We start from the raw sequence: 27,762 nt of genomic DNA, 5'->3' as shown, positions 1-27,762 counted from the left end.
CCGGGAGTAACCATCCTTTCAACCTAATGAAATGAACCTGACATGAATAGGGAATGCCCTTTTATCTTTGGTGTCTGCCCAGAGTTTGAAGCGTATTTCCATTCGCATCACCTCCCCAAAAGATTAGGAACGGTGGGCGGTTTCTCTCCCCTTCCACAGATAAGGAAGTGGGAGCCCAGGGTGTGGTTTTCCTGTAGTCACATATAAAGTGAGGGGCACGGGGAGCAGGCATGAGCTTCCCGGCCAGCTCTCTGCCACGTGGCTGGACAGTGGCGCCCCAGGGAAGCCCAGTCCTTCTCCGCACCAAGTCTGCCAGGCCTTTAGCGGGGCAGATGGTTTCTGACGAGGAGCTCCCCCTTGCATACCTTGCCCGTCCTTGTGTATCCGCTTAAAAAGTGCAAACTTCTGGGGATTGTCCACAACCATGAACTTCTTGAGCAGCCCCTGGATGACCTCGCTGACCGTGGTGGTGCTGCTGATGTGTAGCTGCTTGATGGCATCGAGCGGCAGGTAGAAGGACGTCCTCTTGTCTGTGGTGGCCGCCAGGTCCACTTCCTTGATGGCGTCATAGATGGACTGGGGCCGGATGCCAGCAGGCACCGTCACCGGCCGCCGGAGTTTCAAATGCACTTTGATGAAACCCGTGTAGGTGCCATCTTCACTCTGCGGAGCAGGGGCTATGGGTCAGCTCGGGTCAATCTTGCATGATCGCATCTGCCACTCTGAGCCACTGCCGCAGGCTGGGTCAGGGCGGGGGTAGGGGAGACGCGGTTTGCAGAGGCCTTTCCTAATAGCAGTGCCATCCCAGTCAGCCCCCAGACCTGTCTCCCCAAGTGGTTCCTGTCTCTGCCAACCTGGGGGTGCTGGAGGGCAGAGACGATGTCCCCCTGCCCACCCTGCATAGGGCCAGGAAAAGGCTTAGGGTATCCAGCAACCAGAGAGGACAGGAGGAGCTACTCTGGCTTGCCCTCCCAGGGCTCAGCCTCCCTGCCCCAGTCCCCTACCTTTGCTGAGTCCCTGTTCCTAGGAGGCAGGGTCTGGAGTGGCCTCTCTAGTTTGTCCCTCCAAACCAGGGAGGAGCAGGAAAGCTCCGTAATGAGGTCCTTGGAAAATGAGCCCACTGCATTTCCTTCTGCATCTCTTTCCAAAACCCAGCAGCCTGCAAGGCTTAAGCCCAGGACCAGGGGAGACTGGGTTTTCTAGTGCCCCATTGGGCTGAAGCCCCAGAGAGCCAGTTGCTAGCAGCGACCAGCAGGGGGCAGGGATCTTCTACCTTCTCCCTTTCCTGCTGCCAACGGCCTTTGGGAGCCCGGCAGAGTTGGTGCCTCCCCTCTCAGAGCTCCGCACAGTCTCCGGAAGCTTCCCCGGGACACAGACAGGAAAAGGGAGAGGACAGGAGCTGGGAACTCCCTCTTATGAAGCCTTCCTGGGGGCCAAGCGATACCAGCTATTGAGGTCTTTGTATCGTACTTAATTCCCACAACAGCTCTGACTAATGGGCACTAATATCTCTATTTTACGCCGAAGCCCAGGGAGGTTAAAAGGGTTTCCCAAAGCAGAAAAAGGGGAAGAGCCAGAGATGGACCTGGATCTTATTCTAAAGCCCATTCTTTTTCCCTGCAGCACGCGGGAGCAGTGGAGGGGGGGGTGCCTGACAGCCTCCCACAAGTCCCGAGGCCTCCCCAGGACTGAAGAAAGGGGAGGGGCCGCCCCAGAATCCAGAGGGAGAACAGAGGAGCCCCAGTGGAAGAGGCGGCGGGGGCCGGGTGGGGGCAGGCGGGCAGGCCCCCCGCACGCACCAGCTTCATGCCCAGACAGTTCTTCTCCCGGGTGTTGTAGCTGTCAATCTTCTGCTTGATCTCCTGCAGTGTGGGCGGCTGCTGCGTGGCCTCCTCAGCTGGTTTACAGACATTCTGGAACAGTCACAGAAGTGAGAGTGGGTACGCAGCGGTGCTCATTATGAGAAAGGGGAGGACCACACCCTCCCAAAGACCTCCCTGACCAAGAAGAAGGGAGCACCAGTCCCACAGTGAAAACTAATCTCCTGGGTACAGGGTGAGAAGAATCAGAGATCAAATCCCAGTGGTGCCCCTGGGACCTCACACAGCAGATAACCTCACACAGCAGATAACATGTCAGACTCTGAGGCTGCCACAGGGAGCTGGTGTGGCCTCCCAACGCCCACCCCCCACCCCTCTGCATGGAGATAAGCCAACACCCCCTTTTCCATCCCAGCCTCTTCCCTTGGCTTGTCTGCTCCAGTCCTCTTCCTCAGAGATCTGATGGTACCAGCGCTGTGCTCCGTCTTTCACATACCCTGTCTCCCATACCACCTCCGTCACTCCCATTTCAGATTACAAAGCTGAGGCCTAGAGAGGTTACAGAACACACTTGTGGTCCCACTGCTAGTAAGCATCTGAGTAGAGCCTGGAACAGAGTCCATCCAAGTGTGGAGCCCATGTTTTTCTCAATCCACCACAGGGCACTCTAGGACAGCGCTTCTGCCACTCCCATAGTGATCACAAAATTCCATGCCAGTCCACGAGGGCCAGGGTTGCGGCTGCCAAACCAAGGCCCATAAATCACGGAACCTGTGAAACATTCGTCCATGGTTTATCAGATCAGTGTGTCAGGCCCCAAAGAACTCAGGACCCAGGGGTACCATGTCACCAACAAAGCCATCAAGGACAGCCTTCTCCTCTCTCCGGCGGCATGAAGGAGCCACCCTTTCCCTGCATGCCCTTCGGGCCCTAGAACTGGACCTTGATTCCATCCAAGCGCCCCAAGGGGCAGCACACAGCCCAGGGGTTCTCCTGCTTGTCTGAGGTAAGCAACAACAGATGTGAGCCTCAGGCAGTGTCTTCATTCACTGGCAAAGCATCAATCCAGGGAGACTCAAAGGGAGCTCATCCGTTCCCACAGTCCGTTCCCAGAGACATGTACCTCCCCAGAAGCCCTCCCAACCCTGCCCTTCCCCATACCTAGACCATCTCTGTGGGACCAGGTGTGCCTGGCCGTTGCCCAACCGTGGGAGCTGCCAGTCAGACAGACTGGTTATCTGGTTCCTACCCTGTGCTCCATCCTATCCATCTCTGAGACACAGGCTGTCCCCTCCTCAGGGGCTGACAGCTTTCTCATAATCATCTGCTAAATAAATTAATTAATAAATAAAATAAAATAAATGATGGACAGGAAACTCTAGAAGTTCTGGGAAGTTCTCCTCTCATAGTTTCCAAGAGAGCTACAGCCATTTCCCTATAAGAAAAGGCAGCTGGTTCACAGCTTTCAAAAGTCAGTTATTCCAGGCCTGGGTTTGTATACAACAAGAGTCACAGCGGCTGTAACTAGAGGTTTCTTCTTCCTGTTCCCCTTCTCTTCAGCAGATAACTCATCTGTTCCTCCCCCTTGCCCACCACAAACCTGGGGAAGTGACGCGAACTTCTGAGGCTACCCCTTCCAGGACTGACGCAGAAGATGGCTGTCCTGATTCCACCACCCCATCTGGGAGTGCCAGGAGCCCTGTGTGGCCAACAGGCGAAGTCCCCCAGGCTGGAATGTCAGCCCCCAGGGCTGACACGGCTGCTGCCCACACCACCTCTGGCAGACAAGATCTGACGGGTGGATCGTATGAATCACCTGCCAAAGTGGGCCAGCCAGTAGGCCAGCAAGTCAGTCACAAGAGCCCACTAATCCTTTCCCCTCCCAGGGATGGTATAGAATCTAGGCCAGTAGTTCTTCAACTCAGCTCTACTCGGAATCATCTAGGGGATCTCTAGAAACCCTGCTTGGGCTCCATCCCGGAGATTCTGATGTATGGTATAGGGTTCTGCCAAGGCTTAGGCTGAACAAGAGCAACAGTAGAGTCATCTTCAGAGTGTAAGGCAAAGACCTCAATTCTTATTCACCTGTCAGATTTGCACATCCTCAAAGTGAAAGATTTGTTTCTGTCCACGGGTACAGAGCCAGAAACATAGAGTTGTATCTCTCGGGGTGGCCCAAGATGGAGAAAGAACGGGGAACTCACTCTGTTAGGGTTTCACAAACACTGGCCTTGGCCACAGATGTGTCTCTCCTCGAGGGTCTGTGTCTCTCAGGGCACCTGACATGGAACACACCTGCTCTGAGCCCCCGGGCACTGGTGCCAGATGGTCTAGCTGTGCCCACGTCAGCTGGCAAATCAGGGTGCTGGTGGAAAAGAGGTGTGTGCTCCCCTATCCGGAGCTACGGAAGGGGCTGTGTTGCCTCTCGGGGCTCAAGGGTATTAGGATACAGCCACGTGAAGAGCCTGGGTGCTAGGAGTCCAAGCAGATGCTCCACTGAGAGTGAGCCCCAAACTTCTCTATGAAAAATATCTTTGGGGCTCCTGCGTAGCTGTGTCCCTTAAGCATTGACTCTTGATTTGGGCTCAGGTCAGGATCTCCAGGTCTGTAAGATCGAGCCACAAATTGAGCCCCGTGTCAGGCTCCGTGCTCAGTTCAGGAATTCTCCCTCTCCCTCTCTCCACCCACCCTTGCCAGTCATATGTGCATATGCCCGCTCTCTCTCTCTCTTAATTAATTAAAACATATACATATATATCCCTAAAAACAAAATGAAGAGGACCATCCCATGTGCTTTGGGGCCTACCTCAGAGCTGATTTACCCTAAGCTGAATTTTACTTTAAGAAGAAACCCGAACATTGGTAAATTGTGCATCCGAACCAAGGACACATGTCTTCATTTTGGTCACAGTGGAAGAAGAAGTTCTGAATGAGTCCTGTGGTTTCTAGTATCCCCAGGTGGACCCAGGGCAGCGATGAGGGGGCGCCCCCAGGGGAGCAGCGAGTTGAGGAGAATCGGACACTCTGATACCTCAGATACCTTCGTGCCCATTGTCTTTCGACCTGAATCAAACCTCATTTTTGCTGAAAATTTTACTCTCCCTCTTCTTAAACTTCTCGGCTGCTTCTTCCTTCGTGACGCTTTCGTCATATTGCTCCCATCTGCCCGCCTGAGGTCCTGCTCTCTGTCCCGGCCTCTCTGGCCACTCCTGCCCTGAACGATGGTGATGATGATCTGTCTCGGTCCGTGTCATCCTCACCACAAGTCCATGAGAATGCCCATTTCACAGATGGGGAAACTGAGCCCCAGCAAGGTTAAAGCTACCCACATGTAAAGCTAGCACTATACTGCCTGGCACTTAAATATGCATCTATCTGTATTAACCTCCAAGTAGACTATCTATCTTGAGTTGTCTTCCCAACTAGAGTGAATTTTCTTAATTTGTACCATACTTCTATTTCTTCTTATGTCCAGTGGCACCGAGCAATAGACACTTGCTCAGGAACCTTCAGTGGCTCCCTAATGCCTACAAGGAGGGGGCAGGAGGAGAAAAATCTTATTTTTTTCCCAGGAATTGCAGTGCAGCGAGCCTTGGAAATCAGCGTGGAATGAGTACTGTGGGAGACACACCTGCGCCTGTCTGTCATGGCATCCCAGAGCCTAAGAGGCTCAGGAAACGCCTACGGGATGAACACAAGCCTGTGTTTGAGACCTGGCCCCCAAGACTAAGTGATCTTGAGGAAATCTGATAACCTCTTTAAGCCTCAGACTCTGTCCTCAGTTCCATCTATCGATTTGAAATACAAATCCTTCATTGCCTAATAGAATTCATGCGAAGATAATGAGACCAAATAAGATCACGGGGCAAACACATTGCGGACATCATCAAAGCCACCGAAAGGCACACACCGTGACTGTCCTCCCAGGCCTACAAAGCCCGACGCCTAGGAGCCAAGCCCACTCCTCCCTCTCCTCAAGAACTTCATCAAGATTGGCCACCGTGCCACAGAGCGTGGCACACTCTCCACCAGTGGCTGGCACGCTTTTCCCATCCAGGGCCAGGGAGCAAACACCTGAGGCTTTGCTGACCGTACAGTATTGGCTACAACTACATCCCTCTGCCATCATGGCTTGGAGCAGCCCCGGGATGAGCGCGGCCGGGGTTCGGTAGCACTTCATCTATGGTGCCTGGCACATGACCCGTAGTCTGCCCCCTCCCGCTGGGGGTGCGGAGCCCCCATCTCCCCGAGCGCCATCTCCCCTGCATCGTGAGTGAGGTTTCCCCGGCCCACGGCAATCTCCTCCTTCTCTGCTCTCCTCAGACGGGAGATCCCTGCCATTTCAATTCCCAAGCTGAGAAAGGCCAATACGGAGCTTTGTGCTGGGAGCTGCCTGCCCCCGAGGGATAGTCACATTGACAGCCGTGTTGTCCCTGCATGTCCCCAGCCGACCGGCCTTCTGTACTTCACTCTCATGTCATGGACTCCTTGCACAAGTTGCCAGAGGCTTCATGGCTTCAGTGGAGATGGGCCTGCTCTCCTCCCAGCTCCCGGCTCCCGGCTCCCCGTGGGGGAGGCGACAAGCTGGCTGAGGAAGGGACGCAGCGGGGAGGCCAGGCTCACTCACCAGCTCGGGGATGGACTCCCAAACCCCAGCCCTGCGGCCCCAGTGCCTCAGGCTCCTGTCGTGGCCAAGCTGCCAACTACCACGTGCCATGGACCTCTGCACCTGCTGGCCCACACGTCCACCCCACAAGGCCCGTGGAGGTGTCCTCGCAGCCTGTGCGGCAGCAGCTGGATCTAACTGGACCTGCCTTTTCTGGTTTCATTCTTATGGCACATGTGTTAGTCCCATCTTCCCAATTAGATGTTCCCTGGAGGGAGACAGACATGATGGGGGATGGTTGTGCCTCTTTCGTACCCACTTCGAGGCTCTGTCGAGCTCTCTCTAACCTCCAAGGAGGTGGCCAGGACAGGGTGGGGCAGCCTGGGTGGCGCCCAGCCTAGAGCCCCGCTGCGGACTACAGTCAGGTCCAGGAGCTGCTCCCACGGACCTGCACCCCAAGGGGCTGACGTGAAGGCACAGGCTGCGGGCTCCGGATTGGCAGCCGGCCCTGCTCAGCTCTTTGCAGCTTCCTAATCAGAACGAATGCAAGACCATCCTGACCTGTGACCTCCCACAAGTCACTTCCCATCTGAGGGCCTCAGTTTCCTCCTCTGTGAAATCATGAAGTGAGACGCCTTTGCAGCTCTACGAGTTTACCTCGAGGAGAGGGTGGTTTCTTTCATCACTGCTTCCTCTTCTATTTCAGAGAATTGGGGGTGGGGTGGGGGTTGGGGCCCTCAGAGGACAGCTGACTTGTCTGAATCGCAGGGGTGAGAACTGGCCTGAGACAGTATCAGGAAGCCACGTCTGTGGCGTGACTTGTCTCAGTACTGGCTGCTTGCTTTCTCCAACCATCCCCAAGGCTCAAGGAGGTCTACACCTTCCTAACTCACACCACTCAAGAAAACAAAACAAAAACTACCCCGGAAGCCAGTGTCCGTGAGCCTTTGCCACATTTCCTCTTCCTCAGCTCTTAGCAAATCTCTCAGCAGCCGTTCTTTTGCTCCTTGGGCAGAAAGCACCCCCAGGCTTATGCCAGGGGCGAGAGCCTCAGGCTCTGCTGCAAGTGAAGGACCATCCGCAGACACCTTCCAGGATAGCCTGCTGGCCTCAAGTGGCGCGGGCGCCACACACCTGATGCCTCGCTCGTGCCCCTCCTACCCAGGAACTTCTGAAGGAAAGGGGCGGACAGCCTCTGCCTGGGCTGGGTACCAAACGCCCTGCTCAACGCCCAGACCACATGCAAGGCTCACTGGTCCCTTCTCAATGGCCTCAAGCAGATGGGAAGGAGGAAGCCCCATGGGTCCTCACCGCAGGGCCCTCCCCAGGTGCAGAAGGGCCTGTCTTCTGGAATGGCTGCCCAGCCACACCCTGGATAGGGAAGGGGTTTATTCCTCCAGATTCTTCTCTGGCTCGGTCCAACATCCCAGAAATAATAAGGGTTGGAAACTCAAGTGTGTTCTCCAGGAGGCTATTCCTAGCAGAGCAAGGAAGGAAGGGGTTTCAGCAGGGAGCCATGCGAACGAGCATAACCGTGCAGGATTCGGGATTTGAGCTGCTCTGGGGGAGGAGTGGGAAACAGAGGAGCAGGAAACAAAAAGGGGGTGGGATTTGAGAAACTGGAAAGAAGCTGAAGACAAAACCCTAGAGCAGATGGTCCATGCAGACAGTCAGTCAACAGTAACTGATTGAGTTGCCCACGGGTGAGGCTGTGAAAGTCACCTTGGGACAGGAAGCCAGTGGGCCACGGTCCATGGGAGTGCACAGACCACCAGCAGAGGGAAGGCAGAGGCGCAGGCCTATTAAGAAGCACAGGACAGCATGGCGCGGACGGAGCCTCGGTGCTTTCCAAGCAGCCACATCAGCTCCACGTGTAGGGGTGTGATGAAGGCCGCACCAGCGGGCTCCCCAGGGGGCCAGCGTGGCCCAGAGCCTGCGCATGGTCCCTCCCTCTCACGGGGGGCCATCCCAGTCTACAAGCAGGGGTGGGTCATCCGGGGTGAGTCAGGGCAAAGAACACCAGCCATCTGCAGGAGGCCAGGAGAGCCCCTTGGCCTTGGAGCGGCGGTGACCCAGGTTCCAGCCCTACAGGGTGTCAGGATCATGATAAAGTCACCAACAGACCAGCACCTCACAAGTCACAATCCCATTTAGTCCCTGAAATGATTCAGCCCCTCATCCCCAGACCCCAATGCCCTGCACCGCTGCATGCCCTCAGTCTGTGCATGCAGGCGAGTCTGTCCCCCCAAGGCTCGGATTTGTCTATAAAGTGCAGACAACAGGACTTCTTTACATGTTTGTCACAGAGATGAAATGAATTCACACATCTGGAAGTGCTTAGCACACTGCACATACACAGCAGGCACTTAATAAACAGCTAGTGCACGTACACAGCAGGCACTCAATAAACAGCTAGTGCATGTACACAGCAGACACTCAATAAATAGCTAGTGCATGTACACAGCACGCACTCAATAAACAGCTAGTGCACGTACACAGCAGGCACTCAATAAACAGCTAGTGCATGTACACAGCACGCACTCAATAAATAATAGCCACTGCACGTACACAGCAAGCACTCAATAAACAGCTAGTGAATGTACACAGTAGGCACTCAATAAAGTTAGTACATGTACACAGCAGGCACTCAATAAACAGTAACTAGTGCACACACACCAGGCACTCAGTCAACAGCTAGTGCATGTACACAGTGGGCACCCAATAAACAGTAGCACTGAACCATCACCGTGGCCGCCGTCTCCATCAATAGTCAGCTCTCCAGTGAGGCTGAGGAATAGCGGGTTGGTAGGGCTGGCTCAACGTGGGTCCCTCTGCCTTCACCTTGATTTCTGACAGGCCCTTCAGCCAGAGCCACATTACAACTCTGTGTGTCCTAAGTACTTCTGTCGTCAGGGCCCTGGGCCCCTCTTCCTCCATTTAAAGAAAAAAAAGATGGGAAATGTTACTCTATGATAGCATTGATATAAAATATATATATATTAATATCACAAAAGAAAGCAACTTCTTCAACCCAAGAGTTCATTTTTCTCCCTCCTGATTTTAAAAGAAATTAAGCCATTTTTGTGGATGCATGAGGAACTGTGGGCCCCTCGGACACCAAAGACCACTGTGCCTCGGGGTAAGTCAGCAATGATCTCAGTTCCTGAGTCCCAGGCTGACCAGGAACTGAGAGTTTTCTTATGACCCAGGACCTTCAGTGCTAGAGTCAGGACAGTCCTGGGCAAACCAACGATTTGGTACCCTAGTCCTGGGGACCCCCTTGCAGGCCTAGATAAATGCCCTTGCTCTCCTTCACAGCTCACGACTGTGGGCCCCAGGGACACTGCTTGCTCATCCACCCTCTAGAAAGCTGTACATGCATTCTGCTTGGGGGGTTTCCTGACGCTCCCCCCAGACCCCCATCCCCCACAGCCTGGCTGTGGACTAGACACATGGCCCTGGTGGCCTCTGCTGACTGGCTCGATCACAGAATGCAGACTCCCTGCGGACAGGGCCTGCCCTGATCACGGCGGCAGTGCCCAAAACAGTGCCTGGCAGACATGAGGGGCTCATCAACCATTTGCCTAATGAACTGAATAAAACATAAAGAAGTAATAAGACATACGCATGTGCACACGTATATACACACATATATACACATGCACATAAATACATACATATATATACATATATACACACATATACACACACATATACACACATATAGACACATGCCCATAAAAGCCCAAAATAAATACAGGGAGAGTAAGAGGTTCTAGAATCGTATAAGGCTCATCCTATAGGGTTCCTGGTCCACGGCACCTATCGACTTCTGAGACAACAGCTAGAAATCAGAGGAAGACTCCTGTCCTGTTTCTGAGAGCAAGTGATGCAAACCTCTTCCTTTTCTGCTCTCCCTCCCCTGAGACTTGTGGAAGCGTCCTCCCAGCTCAGAGGTTTCAACTGTGAATCCAGGTGACACCAACCTATTCTACTGTAACGGCCACAGAACTTTTCCCTTGGGGCATTTTCTCATGCGCTAAGAGTTTCTAGGGCACGTGAAGGTCTTTCTCCAGGTCAGTTCTCCTCACGGGATTTCCATCCTAGTCCCTCTCCCCTCATCCAGCCTCACATAGGTCAGCCCCCTTTCCATCTCCCTGACCCCTTAGTTTGGCTCCAAAACCAGGGATTGTACCTTTCCCATCTCTGTGTCCCCAGAGCACCCAGAACCAGAGAGCACTATGGGGTGAGTCAGGAATGATGGTGGGCAGCGCGAAAGAGTGGGTCCAAAACCCCGTGCCAGGCTCCAGTCTCTCTGAAGCCTGAACGCTGCTCTTTCAGAACCAATTTAAAGAGGATTCCACTGTAAACCACATGTCTGACAAAGGATCACTAGCCAGAATATATAAAGAACCCCAGGGGCGCCTGGGTGGCTCAGCGGGTTAAGCCTCTGCCTTCGGCTCAGGTCATGATCCCAGGGTCCTGGGATCAAGCCCCACATGGGGCTCTCTGCTCAGCAGGGAGCCTGCTTCCCCCTCTCTCTCTGCCTGCCTCTCTGCCTACTTGTGATCTCTCTCTGTCAAATAAATCTTTAAAAAAAAAAAAAAGAGGGTGCCTGGGTGGCTCAGCGGGTTAAGCCGCTGCCTTCAGCTCAGGTCATGATCCCAGTGTCCTGGGATCGAGTCCCGCATCGGGCTCTCTGCTCAGCGGGGAGCCTGCTTCCTCCTCTCTCTGCCTTCCTCTCTGCCTACTTGTGATCTCTGTCTGTCAAACAAATAAATAAAATCTTTAAAAAAAAAAAAAAAAAAAGAACCCCAGCAATCCAACAAAAACAACAAAGAGACCCCATTTTAGAAATGGACGAAAGGGGCACCTGGGTGGCTCAGTGGGTTAAAAGCCTCTGCCTTCAGCTCAGGTCATGATCTCAGGGTCCTGGGATCGAGCCCCGCATCAGGCTCTCTGCTCAGCAGGAAGCCTGCTTCCTCCTCTCTCTCTCTGCCTGCCTCTTTGACTACTTGTGATCTCTCTGTCGGTCAAATAAATAAATAAATAAAATCTTTAAAAAAAAAAAAGAAATGGACGAAAGACTGGAACAGACATTTTTCCAAGGATAAACAGATGGCCAATAAGCACACAGAAAGAGGCTCAACATCACTCATCATTAGGGATATGCAAATCAAAACCACAATGAGAGGCCACCTCGTACTTACTGGGATGGCCGTCATCAAAAACAAAGAAAACAGCAGGCATGGGCAAGATCACAGAGACAACTGGAGCCCTGGGCATTGCTGGTGAAATGGCAAAGCCACCTCACAAACCGACCACCAAGTCCTCGAAAGATTAAATGAGAAGAATCACCAGATTATCCAGCAAGGCTACTTCTGGGTTGATACCTACAAGAAGTAAGAACGAAGACTCAGACGGGTATTTGCATATTCCTGCTGACAGCAGCATTCTTCACAATAACCAAAAGATGGAAGCAAGCCCTGATGGATGGATAGGTGAACCAAGTGTGGTGTAGACAGGCAATGGAATATTATGCACCCCTAAAAAGAAGGAAACCGTGGCACCTGCTACAGGGAGGAACCCTGAAGACATCACACTGAGGGAAATAATCCAGACACCAAAGGACAGACTGTCTGATTCTAGTTACAGGAGGTCCCTCGAGTCATCAAATTCCCAGGGGCAGAAAGTAGACTGGGGCTGGCTGTCGGGAGAGAGGGTGGGGAGGTACTGGTAATGGGGACAGAGCTTTGGCGGAGAAGATGGAAAATTTCTGGAGATGGTGGTGGCATTCGCTGCACAGCACAGGCAATGTACTTAGGCCACGGATCTCTATACTTAAAAAGGGTTAAAACAGTAAATGTTCTGTAAGGTATATTTTATCAGAATTAAAGAAAAAGAGCATTCCAAGGGCTGGGCTACAGGAGGCCTCGTAGCCAGCTGGTTTCATCTGGTTCCCGTATAGCTGGGGGTGTCCCGTAATTTCCGTCTTCCAGGCAAATAAACAGCCCAGCCTACTTGAGAGCAAGGTGGGCCCTCATCCTCCAGGGGTCGGCTCTTTTCCTGGGCCCCGGCCACTGTCCTGCACGCACGAAGAAGTCACTGGATCCTCAGGCTGACCCGAATAGCCCAGCCCAACTCAGAGGAGCTCTACAGCAAGGGGAGGGTCTCAGAGCTTCCCAGGGGCCTCCAGAGAGGGGCTCAGGCACACGGAAGCCTGGGCTCAGAGATCTAGAAGGGGCCTGGAGATGAAGTGGCCCAGGCAGCCGCATTCTGGAGCAACCAGAGTTGTCAGATGACTCAACGCCCGGGGACTCCCCAGCCTGCCTCAGGCACTCTCCCTCCAACCTAGCATGGCCAGCCAAGGTCAAGGAGCCAGGTCTGGCTTTCCGGCTTCTTCCCCGCACCCCCACCCCCGTCGGGAAACGGATGCATCCGCAAAAGGAAGATTTGGGGAAACACTTCTTTCTTTCCGTGTCTTCTTTCTTCTGCAGGCCGCAGAGCCATGGCACTCTCTCGAAGTCACCCAGCTGGGAGCTGGGAACAGGCTGGCCTTCAGGGCACCCATCCCCACCCCCAAACCGCATCCTCCCGCTCACACACCGGACCTCCCTGCAAAAGAACACTCTGAAGAAGGCTTCCTCAGCTTTGTGAACAATCCCATGTGCTCTGAGAGCACAGAGTCAAAGCCAGCAGCGTCCCAAGGCCGTGAGAGGGGGCGGCTTTAGAAGCCCAGCTCGCGTGCTCTAACTCCAGGGCCTCTCCTGGGCTGCCGGAGATGTGGGCGCCCGGGCTGCAGGAGCCCCTTCTCCTACCATGTGCAGCTTCAGCTGGGCTGGAGCTCCCCGCAGAGCACCCCAGAGGACTCATCTGACTCAGCCGTGGAGAGGGACCCTGGGAGCTGGTACCCAGGGCCCAGCCCGGCCGTGCTGCCCACCCTCACGGGGACTTGTGCCAGCAGCCAGGACACCGGCCTGCATTGCCCTGTAGAAAGGAGGGCAGTCACCTTGGCTCCCTCTCCCTGGAAACCCCACCTGTGCCCTGGGCTTTGCAAGCCCAGGGTAGGGGGAGGGATGCTGGGGCTTCTGCAGCAGCCCACACACGTCCTTTTGTCACAGTGCTGCCTACCCTGTGAACCCCACCCCACGCCACTGCCTGGGGACCAACAGGGGATGTTGAAACGTGTCTCAGTGGGTTGTTGGTAACTCTGAGTCTTCTCCAATGTGTGTCCTCTGTCTGTGTCACAAAGACTCAGGGGCAGGGAATTTGGTTTCCTCCGGCTCCCAAACGGCGTGGCAAAGGGCGCCATCCTCAGAGCCTCCCGGATGGATGCTGCGGACGCGGGGCTGCGTTGGTGGGCACCTCCGAGCCTCATGGCCGGAGTTTCAGCTAGGAAAATTCTGGAAAGAGCTTTCAGAAAAGCAGTACGGCTTAGGGTCTAGGAGTTTTGGCATCAGAGTTGGGCCCAAATCCTGAATCCTCAGTTTCCCCACTATTCGATGGAAAGCACTTAGGACAGAGCCTGCCACACGTCAAGGCCCGATAATTCAATGCCACTATTATACAATCTGACCATTTCCCAGCAGACCCCAGGTTTATGCTTCCACACGCCCTAATCATGAACCCCACTTCCCCACATCAAAATTCGTCACCCATCTGCATTTCTCGATTATTATCCCAGAAGGAGAGAGTGAGTCCTGGAGCAGTGAGCATTCTTCCCAAGGTACATATGGCGAAGGCTCGTGGTCTGGGTTCCCAGGCCCCATAATGGGCTCACTTAAAGGCCTGGGTCCCTTGAGCAGCATGCCCCCTTCCCACTCCTCCTGGGCCCACAGAGGATGCTCAGACTACTGAGACTGTCCAACCGGGGCCCTGCTCAGAATTTAACTGGGAAATGAAGACAAACAAGAAGTGTGTTTGTTCCTCCCCCTGAACCTGTCCCTCTCCATGGCGGAAAGGCAGCCGGAGAAACCCGTCGTAGGAGGCTCTCCCGCCTCCTCACGTGAGCCCCTGGGCATGAGTTCCCCTCCCTGCTGCCGCCAGGCCCTGCTTGAGGAAGGACCAGGCCAAATCCTGCCAGCAGGTGCCAGGGCTCCGTTGCTTAGTGACCCAGTCCTGCCTGCCCTCATCCTCCAGGGCAAACAGCTGAGCAATCACAGATGGGACGGAGAGAGCTGCTCTATGTTTGGAAAGTTGTCCTTGCATATTCTGCTCACTCAGTGAGATTTTTCTTTTCAGAGTTACTGGAAAAATCCATTGATTCCATGTCCGGAATCTTAGCCAGCTTCCCTTTAGAACAGTCCGGAGATCAGCTTTCGCACACCGTGTGCTCTGAGAAGCTTGTGCCTGTGCCCCCCGGGGAGCCCCTGCGACTTCTCAGGGCGCTCTGTTTGGAGGGAATCTCCAAGCCCACTCTTCCTTTATCAAACCTGCCTCATGTCCCTGCCCCATGCCAAGGACACAATGATGACCAAGATGTGGCCCCTCGTCCGGAACATTTCAGCCCATCAGCATGAGGGATGGGAAAGATATGCTGGCGTATGGGGCACACAGAGAAGTGAGCGCATGTGGACATGATCTCCAGACACCCCAGATCCACCAGCTGCCACTCTCACCTCAGGAACCCACATTTTCCCCGCCGTGTGTGAATGTGGTGATCGGCCACGCCTACCGCCTCTCCGCACGTTCCTGTCAACGGAGGACCTGCCTCTCATGCCCCGAGGCAAGGCCAGTGCCCTGCACACCTGGGTCGTGCCCGCCATCCCCGTCACAGCCCCGGGGGATGCCCAATGCCACCCAATGCCACTCTTCACACCATCGACAGCCGGGCGATGAGAAGTACGAGGAGGGGCTCCCCAGCTGGAAGCTGATGCAATGGTGAGGCTGGGGGCCCAGATTTCCCCAGACCAGAGCAGGAAAAGGGACCTGGATTTCAGCACCAAGGAGCAGGCTGAATGAGAACCCCCGCTGCCTAGAGCCAGTCACCAGAGCTTGAGGCAGGAGGCTGGAGCTCCTGTGGAGATTTTCAAACTTGACTCTCACCCAAGGTGCCATGGGTGCAGTGGAAAGAACATGTGTTTTGGAGTTGGACAAATGTGGGGGGGCCTCGCCCGTGGCTAACCCTCTTTCACACACGACCTCATTGAGTGTGCCCATCTTTCGGCTTAATAGCAAGGGCGATTCCGCCTGTGTGGTCTGTCAGAGGCTCTCAGTAGCCTCCTGACTTTCGAGGTACCCCCCAGAGCAGGGGTCCAACCAGGTGGGGATCCAACACACCACAGCCCCCCAGACAAGGAAGGACTGGAAACCGGGTTGGAGGAGGATGGAGAGAATGAATGCAGCCTCCCCTCACCTGCCGGGGATGGATCCCACGTGCACCCGCTTGGGAACAGGGAAATGGCTGCGGTGACTGCTGACAGTCACCTCCAGCTCCAGGAGTCTACGCCTCTCCCAGGTTGAGTTAACTTCCTGCGCCCCTCCAGGGTCGGCTGCAGCCCCGTCACCCTCAGTCTGCTACCTGCCAGCCCCCAGCACCCGCACAGGCTATTCAGGCCCAAACCCCAGCCCCTCGAGCTCCCTGACTCGGGAGCTGCCGCCACATCCTGATGAAAGCCACGTGGCTGCTGGGCAGAGACCGCATCTTCCACAGGGATGTCCCTCCGCCCAGCCACCCACATCCAAATCCTCCACGAATGGGGAGGGGAGCGACGAGGGTCTGTGGCCCAAAACGGCTGGGGCCTCAGGTCTGTAAGCACTGAGATGTAGTATTATCTGTCTGTCCTCCCCACCCCCCAGGTCCTCAGTGCTACAAGAAAGCTAAAAACACAATGGCTTGCTTGAGGCCAATGGCTTGCTTGTACTGCAGGGTTGGGGATGCTGTATAAGGAATAGGGACCAAGGGTGGGCTTCGCTCTGGAAGCAGAGGGAAGGCTCTAGGGGCTTTGTGATACTGGAATGATAGGCCTCTGGCACTCATAAGCAGGATGTGCAAGAGGGTGACTTCCTGGAATGTACAGGTGAGAGGTGATGAACACCCAACAGAGGGCAGGGCGGGGGCTGAGGGGAGCAGAAAGGAGAGCCTGACATTCGCAGCACAGGAGACAGAACCCACAGTGACAGGCTGGGTGAAGGGAGGAGGGGAGACCCATGAGGCTTCAAGGACGGGGGACTAGGAGGGCCAGAAACACAGCAAGAAATCACTTGCAGGCAGAAACTCTGAGTTGGTTCTGGACGTACTAAATTTTAGCCATCTGAGGGGCATGCGAGACCTCCAATAGGCTACAGAGAATTTCATTCTAGAGCCAGGAAGTGAGGTAGGATGGGGGCCATAAGCTAAGCAGCGTGGGGGTAGGAAAAGAGAAGAGAGGTGGCATCAGGACAGCACCGTGCATAGAAGCCACAGGCCCTGTGATTCAAGGTTTTCTGCCACTACAGCTCCCTTCTTCCTCCTGGCCCTAGAAATTTAGTGCTCCTGATTCCTGGCAAATTTAGCTCATCCTCTTGTCCCCAGGGAATATGCTAGGTCAGGCCAGTGTCCCCATGTTCTTTTATGAGTAGATTGAGCCATCGAGAAGAGGAAACTGAGGCTCTGGAGGAGGACGGATCTGCGTCCTCCATACAGAAGGATCCCAAAGCCAGATGCACAGATGTGGGTTACCTGGAGAGTTGGAGTGGAAGAAAGAAGGGAACCCAGGCTCCTGGGCACCCAGGCTGAGCCAGTGGGGCCACCCTTTCCAGCTCATGGGCTGGGAGCTGGATCCAGAGTCCAACCTGGTATTGTGAACTAAGAGCTGGAATCCAGGCTTTGCTTCTAGTGTGGGATCTTTCTTCCTTTCTCCTTAAACTGCTTGGGGGGATGGATGTTGCATGTGCCCCAAACTGTAACTGGAATTGCTTTATAGGGAAAAGCCAGCTAAGTCAGGATAAATGGTCTAGCCTGGTGGAACAGGGAGGGGTGGGTTGGAGGGGAGGCTTCTGGAACACAGCAGTGTTTGAGTTAAATCCCAAATAGTCCTAGAGGAGGGGACGTGTGCCAGCTAGTCAGGTCCTTCTCCTGACCCCTCCCTGCGGAAATCCTTACAGCTTAGAACCCAGTAGACTGTATCTAAACTCCTCACCGGCTCCGTAAAAAGGTGGTGAGAAGGGATCTGCTCCCACAGAGGAGGGATCCTCAGGGAAGAAAATCAAGACAGGCTCCTCTCACAAGTGTTCTTGCTGAAAGGACGATGGCGACCCCAGTCTGGAGAGATGATGCGGCTGGACCACAGCCCCTCAGTTAACAGCTGCAGCTGCCGTGACCAGCCAGGTCTCGGCTCGAGGATCTGGTGCTTCCACACCACGGGGTGCTCACCGTGGCAAAGGGCCACCACTCCGACAGCCTCACTCAGTGGGTCATGGTGAGGGTAACAGGGACCCAGGGGCCCTGAGGCCTTAGTTCTGTCTCTACTTAGCTGTGTGAGCACAGACAAATCTCTGTAGCTTCTGGCTTCAACTTCCAGCCTAGAAACCCATCTGGGATCTGTGACAAATGCCATCTCGTATTTTAATGGAAATTATTAAGTATTTCTAAACAGGGGGTTCCCTGACTTCAGCCCAAATTAAATATTTGAGGGTCCGACCTCCAAAGGTGCAGGACCCAGTAAGTCTGAGACAGGGTCCCTGAGTCTCCATTTTCAAACAGCAATCCCGAGGGTGCGTCTGAAGGAGGAGGCTGGACCACCTGCCGCATTGCTGGAGGCTTCAGATGCTACGGAGGCACCGAGAAGTGCCGAGTGAGGCGAGCATCTGTGCTCAAGGAGCTGCCAGTGTGGCTGGGGAAGACAGGACCTCATCCCGGGAGCCCCAGATGCTCGGTGACCCACGGAGGAGAGTTTCGGCCCATTTCCAAGAAAGTATGAGCAGAGCTTCCAAAAGTGGGCCTCAGGCAAAGAAGCGGGCAAGAAGGCTTGGTGACAGCGCCAGAGAAATGCCCTCACCACAACCTGCTTCCTCGGCCACCTGGGCTCACAGCTGCACTGCATCTCCCAACCTCCCTTGTGGTTAGGTGTGACCACGTGACCCAGTTCTGGCCAATGGCGTGTGGCTATAGACGACTCCATTTCAGGCCTGGCCCACGAAAACCTCCCATGTGTTAACCGGAGCCCCCACCTGCCAATGTAACTTGACTTAAAGGGGGAAATAACTTGCTCTTATGTTCCAGGACTGAAAAAAAGAGGGGGTCATTGGGTCATTTGTCATAACCTCTCATCCATCCTGATGATACAAGATGCGAGAGAGAAGACAGAGCCACTACAGCCAACCTGCACTCACAAGTCCGCTTTTGAACCCAGTGCTCGGTGCTGCGTCGCCCCCGAAGGGGATGCGAGTTGTGTCTTCCCGGGTTTACCGTCTGCACTAGAGAAAAGCCAACCCCAGGGAGGGCCAGAGACAGCGATGGGCGGTGAACGCCACTGGAGGGGGAGACAGCCTGCAGCCTAAAAGGAAGGCCATCCTGGGGCTGGGCCGGCATGAAGCATCTTTGGATGTTCATCTTGGTCTGTGCAGGCTCCTGAGATAACACCTAAAAATGTGAGCTATCCCAACACTTCCGAAGATTCTTAAGTTATTTCTACTGCTCAAATTTGGAACTCATGTCTTTTAAGTATGCTTTTCTCTCAGGCCTAGAAGGGCAGGGGCAGGAGCTCTGCCTGAGGCCTGGGTGTGCCTGCTTTGGGGGAGAGATGGTATTTCCCTGACCCGTCCCAGGGCCATCAGGGTTGGCTGACATCCCCGTTGTGCCACAGAGGCCCTGCCAGGGAGGGGCTGATGGCCAGACACGTGCAGGAACAGAACCAGAGGTGGCTTCTACTCTGACCCCTGAAACCCCCTTCCTCTTTGCATCTGTCTCGAGTTTTTCAAGAATCAATGGTGTCAACACAGAGAAAACCTGGGGGCGGGAGTGCAGGGGGGATGGGAGCGTGTTCCACGTGCGCTGAAGGATGTTTAACCAGAGAGAGTCAACCTTCTGTCCTCCATATCCACAAAGAAAACACCCATGAGGAGGAATATCCAGCAAGTGGGATTTAGGGCAAGACACCCAAAAGAACTTTTCAAATGACTAAAGTTGTAAGATTTTGGAACTGATGACAGGGAACCCCCTGCTAGTTAAATGGAGAGTCAGTGTGTCCTTGACTAGCGTGCCTTATGGAACAGAGCCTGAAGTTGTCTGGGTCTTTCCATTCTGTAGAAGGCTCTGGGAGGACAAGGACCATGGCTGGTCTGGGTGAAGAGGACCAAGAAGAGCATGTGACAAGAAGCCCAAGAAGGGAGTGAGTCCTGGCTCCGCCTGACGCACGTGTGGCCTGGTGCAGCCTTCCCACCTCTCTGGGCCTCAGTTTCTCCATCTGCAGAGGAGGGCACTAGACCAAACGGATCCTTTTCAGCTCTGACATTCTACAAGAAGCAGGCATCCTGTGTTCTCAGGGGACCCACCCTGAAGCTCTGGGTGGCTCCAGAGTCCTGGGCTCCTGAAGACACGAGGAGAGCTCAGAGGCCAAAACCCAAGCTGCCACCACCTGAGGGCATTGGGAAGACCGATGGGGCCAAAGTTGGCCTCACTTCCAGGGTCAGACCCCAGACAGGAATAAAGAAGCAGATGGTGGGGATGGCCAGAGGGCGTGGCCTCACTGTCGCCAGCCCTGCAAAAGTCCACATGCTGCCTTTCATCGGACTAACCCAGAAAAATCTCTGGGTCAGGAGGCAAGCGGTGTGGATTCTAACCCTGGCTCCATCCTAAACTTGCTGCGTGACCTGGGACAGACCCCCACCTGGGCTGCAGGCTGCCCCAGCCTGCTGGGTTGCAGCCCCAAGACACCACCAGCCATGCAGGTCCGTTCTCCCCCAAGCCCCCAGGAGCCCCGTTTGGACACAGGAACCCCACGGCAACGTGATCTAAGTGCCCTCACGCGAAGGGGAAGTACCTGCCATTGCTGCCTCAGCCCCCTGAAGCCGCCTGCTGTCCCTGTCACCTCAGACAAGCCACAGGACCCCACACATCTGTCACTTTCTGTAAGGGCCCAGGGCACAGTCCCCCTTCTCCGCTGCCATCTCCTCACCTTCTGGCACCTCCTTTCTCACCCCCCAACCTCCCACCGAAGGGGCTGGAGAGGGGAACTCCTTGGAGGCGGGGCCAGTGACAGCTCCCAGGTGGCAGCACCAGGAAAATCAGCTTGGGCCCCACCAGGCGCAGGCCTGAGGCAAATACAGGTCGTTCTGACAAGGCTATTTATAGCCACCGTCTTGACGGGCGTTGCTGGGATGGGGGCCCTAGTCTCTCGGCGACCAGGAAACACACAGACGCCTTTCCTTGGAGACAGGAAAGAGGAATTCCCTTAGGAGCTCGGACATGACCTGTCTTCGGGGAGGAAGGAAGCATCCTTCTTAGGGATCAGAAAGGGATCGTGATAGCACAGGAGGTTTCTCTGAAACCCCCCTCCAGTAGCGGCTGCAGGGGAGAAGAACTGAAAATGTGATTAAAGGCAGAACGACCCTTCAAAGGACGAAAGACAGAAACATTTGGATGAAGCTTCCCCAGCTCCCTAGTCAGGCACACACCCCTTCACCCCCCAGACCTCACTCCCCGGACTGGTTGACACTGAAAGCAAGCCTGGGCTGAGAAGCACTGCTGTCCGGCCCGGATCTCCTCAGCCAGGGGCTCGACAAAGGCCAAGCTCAGAGGGGCTATGCCCACCATCCTTGCCCTTCAGGAGCACTCAGCCTCATCACCCCGTGCAGGGTCCAACAGATAAGTTTCTTAGAAGGGATTCCTGCCCGTTGAGGGCTTCTGTGCTGGGGCAAATGAGGTATGCAGAGACCTCACCTCAGGGCATGGATTCAAGATTTAGACAGAGTAAAGAAAGAGCTGACGTGGGCACCAAACCAAAGGAGTATTTTCAGGAGTGACGCTTTGGGAGGCGAGGAGGAGGACAGAAGGCTGTCTGGGCCGAGGAACAAGTCACCCACCATCCCCAACCCCACCCCAGCATATATTCTTACAAGATATTTCTATCTCTCCCAAGAAGTACCAGACACAGCTACCGTTTTCCTTTGCCAAGGAAAAGCAACCCCAGCTTTGCAGGGCCCTTCGTGCACCCCATCCTGCCAAAAGCCCACCTTTTGGGACCGAGGGCTCGAAGCCTGGCTGGCAGTGAGCACCGCAGCTAAACTCCCTTTTCAAAACAGGAACCATTTCCTCCCCAGGCAGCAGCAAAACTCTCTAGAGCCATGGTCTGACCTTAGCTGCATATCAGAAGGACCGGGGAGCTTTTCAAAATCCTGATGCTCAGGCCGTACCCTAAGCCAAAGTAAGTCAGACTCTCTACTTGTGGAAGGTACCCACATTTTCTAAAGCTCCCTGGCTAATTCCAGGGTGCAGCTAAGGCTGATAACCACTGGTCTAAAGACCCCAGACAGCCGGAGTGCCTGTGGGGTGAGGGGTGAGGGGCTGTCCACACCATGAGGCAAGAACCCCAACAGAGAGCAGGGCACCACCCCTTGGCAGCCATGCCCTACTCCTGCCCCCCAGCCCCCCAGAACCGGCCCTGCTCTCCAGCCTCATCACAGGGTACCCCAGATAGCAGGGGCTGGTTCCAGGGGTCCGTTTTAGTTGATTCCTTCAAACACCAATATCAAAACTTTCCTCTGGTTCTTGGGCATCCTCTCACAACCGAAAGGTCCAGTACATTGGTGTAATGTCAGAACCCGGGAAGTGCAGGGCCTACGGGCAATATGATTTAGTCAGGAAGGAGGCCCCTGAGTCAGGCCTGGGGAAGTTTCTGGTGAATCTACCCATGTAGGACCGCTAAATTGATGAGTGTGCACACACCTGTGAAACTTAGCTCACTTCTGTCTGTGAGCAGTCCCTGTTAGGCAATCTCTCCCCTTGGCTTGGAACCCTCTCATCTAAATAGGACAACAAACAAACAAACAGAGCTCTTCCACAGCTCCCACCAAGGATGTGGCAGATCCGTGATCGGTAGCTGCCGGGAGGGTGTGGCCAGGGACTCAGGCATGCGGGGTGCCCAGAGTTGCTACAGGAAGCACATACGACCCCCTTCAGGTGACCCCAACAAAGTCAGTAAGTTAAAATGGTAGCAGGACAGAGACTTAGAGAAGCTTTAGTTTGCTTCTAAAAACTCCCTACACTTCTGCAAAGTCGCTACAACTGTGTTTTAAGATGGTTTCTGGCCACTCACAATACGGAAGTTTCAACGTATGAGTGTTTACCCTACTGGGTGCCATCCATTTTCCACCCAGAGCTTCAAAGCTCAGGTTTGGGGTGGCGGGTGGGGGTGGGGGTTGACACAGAGCAGTTGGCCTGTCACCTTCCCAGGCACAGGTGATCATGTCACCAGACTGAGCCAAGCACTGTCGCCAAGTCATAGCCATTTTGAAAAGGTCCAGGGCCAGGAAATACTGAAAAGGGCATTAAAAAGAGAAGAGTGTTTGCTGGTGGTCCCGGTAGGGCTCCAGATCCAACCTTTGGTCCACTTAGCCCACAAGTTCAAGAGGGTCCCAGGGCAACTGGCCACCCATTCTGATAACACATGGCCTTGCCTGTTGGCCAGGATGGAGGTTTCCCTCCTGGACCACGGAAGTGATTCTCTCTGGCCCCTACCCCCTAAGCCCGCAGTGAAAGGCTTTTGCATTGGATCATGATGTTTACCTTGGAAGGATGTTTGCTCTGCACATTTCTGAAGAAGGTGGTCTTGGCAGTGAAGAAGCAATCCTCCAGTTCCTCCTCCAGGCTGCAGTACCCACTACTCATGCTGCTGTCCACCGTCATCTAGCCCGGGGCCCCGCGAGGCACAGGGCGCGTGTCACCGGCCGGGCTCCTGCGGCGGCCGAGGGAGTAGGGGATCCCCGCCCCAAGATCCACCGGCGTGAGCTCCCAGCCCCGCAGCGGGCTGGGGGGGGTGGGGGCTGTCACCCGACCAGGCGCAGCCGGCACCCGCCGCCTGGGCTCTCAGGCTGGGCCCCGAGCGGCTCGGGTGTGGGGGTAACCTGCGCCCTTCTCCGCGTGCCGCCCGGGCTGCAAGCTCCCGGGTGGGACGTGGGCGCCCGCCTCGCGCGCGGCGCTCCCCAGCTCACTCGGCATCTGCGGTTTCGTCCCCTCCGCCCCGCGCGCAGAACGCCATCTCGACACCTCCCCCGCCTGCCCGCGCCTTTCCTGCCCCTCGCCCTGCGCGCAGAGGAGTCGGAAGCCACTTCCTCTCGCAAGGTTCCCCAAAGCCCGGCTGGGCTGTCGCGGCGCCCCTCCCCCCGCCCGCCCCTGGCCTGCGCCTCCCCGCCTCCCTGGGTGGCCCTGGATCCCAGGGACAGGTGGGCCTGGGGCACCAGAGGTCAGGTTAGGGATGCCGGGAAGGAACAGACCGGGACGCGCGCGAGGGAGAAAATTCCCTATGGCCTTTCTTCATGCCTCTGGAAACAGCTCCTTCTCGTCACCCATGATGGCTCATGTTCAAGGAGTAGAAAGGGCTCTAAGGTCCTGGGCGTCTCTCCTCCCTTCCTCCCATCCTCCTCCTCATCCACTCTCACATCCCCCATTCACAAGGAGCCCGGTCAATCAGAGTGGTTGGAGAAGTAACCGGAGAAGAAGAAAATCAATATCTGGTCTGCCTGGAGAAGCAGCAATATTTTAACTTGGAAATGCGAGAAGAAACTGCAGGGGCTCCACAAACATATGCAAATCATATGCAAAGTTATGGCAACCTGGAGCGCAAGCCTCCCCTTCCTCCCATGGGCAGAACTTGGCCCTGGGGAAGACTCAGAATACCACAGGAGCCTGCACACACCAAATAACCCAGGTTATTTGTACATTTTCCTGACAGTCTGGCCAGGAGGGGGTCTTTGCCAGTTCCTGTCATTCCTATCAAAGACGGCTCATTACATGTCCCCATCAGACTGGATGAAGGAACACCTTCCTCGACCAGGGTTTAGCCCTCCAAGCAATTAGGGTGATATTCCCATAACCTTTCGGCCCAGGTCTGTACAACAATAGCAGCTAGAGGTACCCTTGCTTGCATAACTCCTGTGCCTGGTCATTTAACTTGCCCAGCGCCTTGAGGTAGAGAATATTATTCCCATTTTATGGATGAGGAAACTGAGGCTCAGGGTCCTACAAGGAAGATATGTGTCCTGGGACTCAGACCCAGGTCTGTGCAACTCCAGGGCCCATGCTTTTAGCCTCTTGGATCTACAGTCTCTCCACAGAAATGGGACTGTTCTGGTGTGCACTCTGCCATCTTTCAGTAGAGTGGGGCCTGGAGTCCCATGACCAGCAAGGCAAGGTCAGGGGCACCATTCTCAGAGGATGATGCCCTGTGGACACTGGTGTGTCCCAGAGAGTGGCTGAGAGGGGTTATCAGGACTCTCTCCGGGTTTGCGTGGCTCTTCCTTGCAGGTCTGGAACACTCCAGTCCGAGGGAAGCACCAGCTGGCCAGAGGGCTAGACTCAGCCCCAGATACCAAGCTGCCCACTCCATTTTAAGCTCTTGTTATTTTTATGAGGAACTCCCTCCCTCCCCCACCTTAGCCAAATCTGTCAGTGCTCAGGAGGGTTTCAAACTGCAGCCCAATTTGGCTCCATCCTCCCACACAGTCTTTCTCCCAGAAGCCTGTGAACGCCTGGCAGGTAGGAGCACAAGACAGCTGAGAGTTGCCCGCCACCCTGGGCTTAGGAGAAGGGTCCACACCAGCAGGAAGTGCAGGTAAGCAGCTGGGGGTGGGCTACAGTGAGCTACTGGGTGTTTTGGGAGGAAGAGCTCACCACTTATAGGGTTGAAGAACCTCTGGCTTGGTCTGGAACAATCTTTCCTTCAAATGAGTATTTTAGTACTAGTTTTTTGGGGGTGAGGGAGAGATGTCCCCAGAGACAGCAGTTCAGGCGAAAGAATCTGGTATTAGCCTCACCAGTACCTCCAAATCCAATGCTGACTGATGAACGCTGCAGGGAGGGGGCCTCTGTATGAGCCTCGGGCCCTCAGTAGCCTACCTGTTTTGTCCAGCCAGCAAAGAAACCCACTTCTCCTTATCAAAGGAACCTCCTGGCTCTGTGGGAATCCAATACTTAAGAAAAAAACAGGCCCCAGATTCTTTGTGACCACACTGTGTCCTTGGAGTCACGTAGGGACCTCTGCAAAGCAATTGCAATGCCACGCATTCAAAAGGCACAATCCTAAGAGACAGCAGGTGACAACCTCTTTGAACCCCAAGCCAAAGTGCCCCAGGAGTCGGCATGCCTCTCTTCTTGTGCGCAACACGCCAGCTGCGAGACCTGGTTTGGAGAAGTTCTAAGTGACACTGTGTTCTTTTAGAGTGCTGCTACATGCCATTCCAAATATTATGCATATTTGCTGCTGTCTGAATAGGGCTTCTGGAAGTCTTTTTACCATTCACTGCTTGGCCAGCTCTGGAACCTTGAAAGCAGGTTGTTATACCCATTTTACAGATAGGAAAGTGAGGGAAGTAACAGGTTCCATCACAGTTCCTGCTTCCCAAGTCTCTTCCCTCCAAGTTAGTGCTTTCCCCCCACCCCGCTCCACCTGCCAATGACTCCAGGCCTGCAAGGGAGCCATGAGTAAGAAGTCAGCAACACAGAGACTGTGTTGGTGAGGACCCTGGGATTCGAAGAAATCTGCAAGGATCGAACACAATACAATAAGTTGGCCAGCCTCCAGGAGGAAAAATCTAGACTGAAGCTCCAGGGGCCTTAAGAGAGGAAGACTGGATTCCTTTCGGTGTCTAATTACCCCATCAGCACCTCTTTCCTATGAATAATCAGCACTGAGAACCTGGGAGAGGGGGAGAAGGGGCAGGGGAACGCAGGAGCCACTGGCAGGGAACACACAAAAAACAGGGACTGGCTGTTCTTGTCCCTGAGCCGGGGAAGAGGCGTCTGGACCTCTGGCTGCAGCCTAAGCCTCGTGAGCCTTAAATCCAAGGCATCGTGCTAGGGTTCCGGAAGCCCCACTGAGATGGTGAAGTGGGTGACTTTCCTGGCTCAAAGTTTCAGATGATGAAAGACACTATTTTAAGCTTTCTTCCTTTCTCAGATGTGATCCTGACATGTGCCCAGAACCCCTCATTTGATCCACCGCGTGGTTCCACGTGTTCCAGAAAAGCAGTATCACAAGACCGGGAGCCAGGAGCTGCTACTCTATCCCAGCTCCAACTCCGGCTTGATTCGGCGTCTGGAGCTGCTCAGCACCCAAGGATTCCCCCGCTGTCCAGCTGCAGGGTGTCGGGGTGGAGGTCAGATGGGGGGGGCCTTGTGACCTACCAACATATTCAGAGGCTGAAAACTGGGGTGATGTGCCCCTCGACCCCTGAAACAGAGTTTGAAATTATTCTTAGCCGGTACGTGCAGGCCTCGTACGACTAGCATCGTGTATCCTTTCATTTAATCCCTACAACCAACTGATGAGGAAGCTACAGTTCTTCTCTCTCTCTTACAGAAAGGAGAAGGAGGTTTGGGCAGGTTAAGCAATCTGCACATAGTCGTACATGCTGGTTCATGGTGGAGCCAAATGAACCCAGCGGGTCTGACCCCAAAACCCAGTTCTGGAACACTCCATAATAGTACATGATTGCTCCCATAGTACCATCCTGCCTGAAATCACAGGCCATCACAAACCACGCAGGACCTGCTTTCCCAGTCTGCCTATGTCCTGTCTTCCCATCAGCTTATTGGGATTTTCCAGGGTCCAGCCACTGCTGTCTTCTGGTCTTGGCACCCCACACCCCCAGCCCAGGAGCTTAGTCTGATGTCTGCCAGTGGTGTCCATCCTACCTCACAGACTTGTGCCTCAGAACCCTCTCCCTCCAGGTAGCCCCAGGTGGAGCTACATCTAGCTCCAGCCACAGCTCACCAAGTACCCGGGGCTCCCCTCTGAAGCCTTGCGGGCTGCCCGAAACGGAGCTCGTTATTCCCTGCTTCCCCTCCCCCTGCTCCTTCACCGTGAATAGGTCCTCGCAACGAATGCCATGAATGCAGATTATTGCAAAGCTTTCTAGTAGTTTCCTTTGTTTCCATCTCAGCCTTCTCCAAACTCCCCATCCCCTTGTTGCCAAAGTCACCCTTCTGTACGAAGATCTGATCAGGGCTATTCTATTATAAAACCTTCTATTCAAATTTCAACTAATAGTTACTGAGTATTACTGCACTATATTCCTTACTCTGTGCCCAGCTCTAGTTGCTTATTCTTTCGTCCTTTCATTTAAGAAATATTTACCAGGCACCTTCTACATGACAAGTACTAAACTAGGAGTTCGGATTGAGGCCTGGATAAGACATCG

The 27,762-nt window shown here is 54.6% G+C and overlaps 1 protein-coding gene across 2 annotated transcripts in view; it reads right to left on the bottom strand.

The window, feature by feature from the left end:
* Positions 1-27,762, bottom strand: part of RASSF5 (Ras association domain family member 5) — a 65,656-nt gene that overhangs the window by 4,270 nt on the left and 33,624 nt on the right. The window contains exons 1-3 of one of the 2 annotated variants that reach the window (XM_047705023.1): positions 23,132-24,056; positions 1,800-1,913; positions 366-663 (exon numbers count right to left, since the gene is read on the bottom strand). In XM_047705023.1, coding sequence (XP_047560979.1) covers positions 366-663; positions 1,800-1,913; positions 23,132-23,251 — 532 coding nt within the window. In that variant the 5' untranslated portion in view covers positions 23,252-24,056. Of the gene's footprint in view, positions 1-365; positions 664-1,799; positions 1,914-23,131; positions 24,057-27,762 lie in introns of those variants that run through there. The other variant, XM_047705022.1, reaches the window with a different exon arrangement.

The sequence above is a fragment of the Lutra lutra genome, chromosome 15 (genome assembly GCF_902655055.1).
Source record: "Lutra lutra chromosome 15, mLutLut1.2, whole genome shotgun sequence".
Classification (NCBI taxonomy): domain Eukaryota; kingdom Metazoa; phylum Chordata; class Mammalia; order Carnivora; family Mustelidae; genus Lutra; species Lutra lutra.
This window is presented reverse-complemented; position numbering and strand designations above follow the sequence as displayed.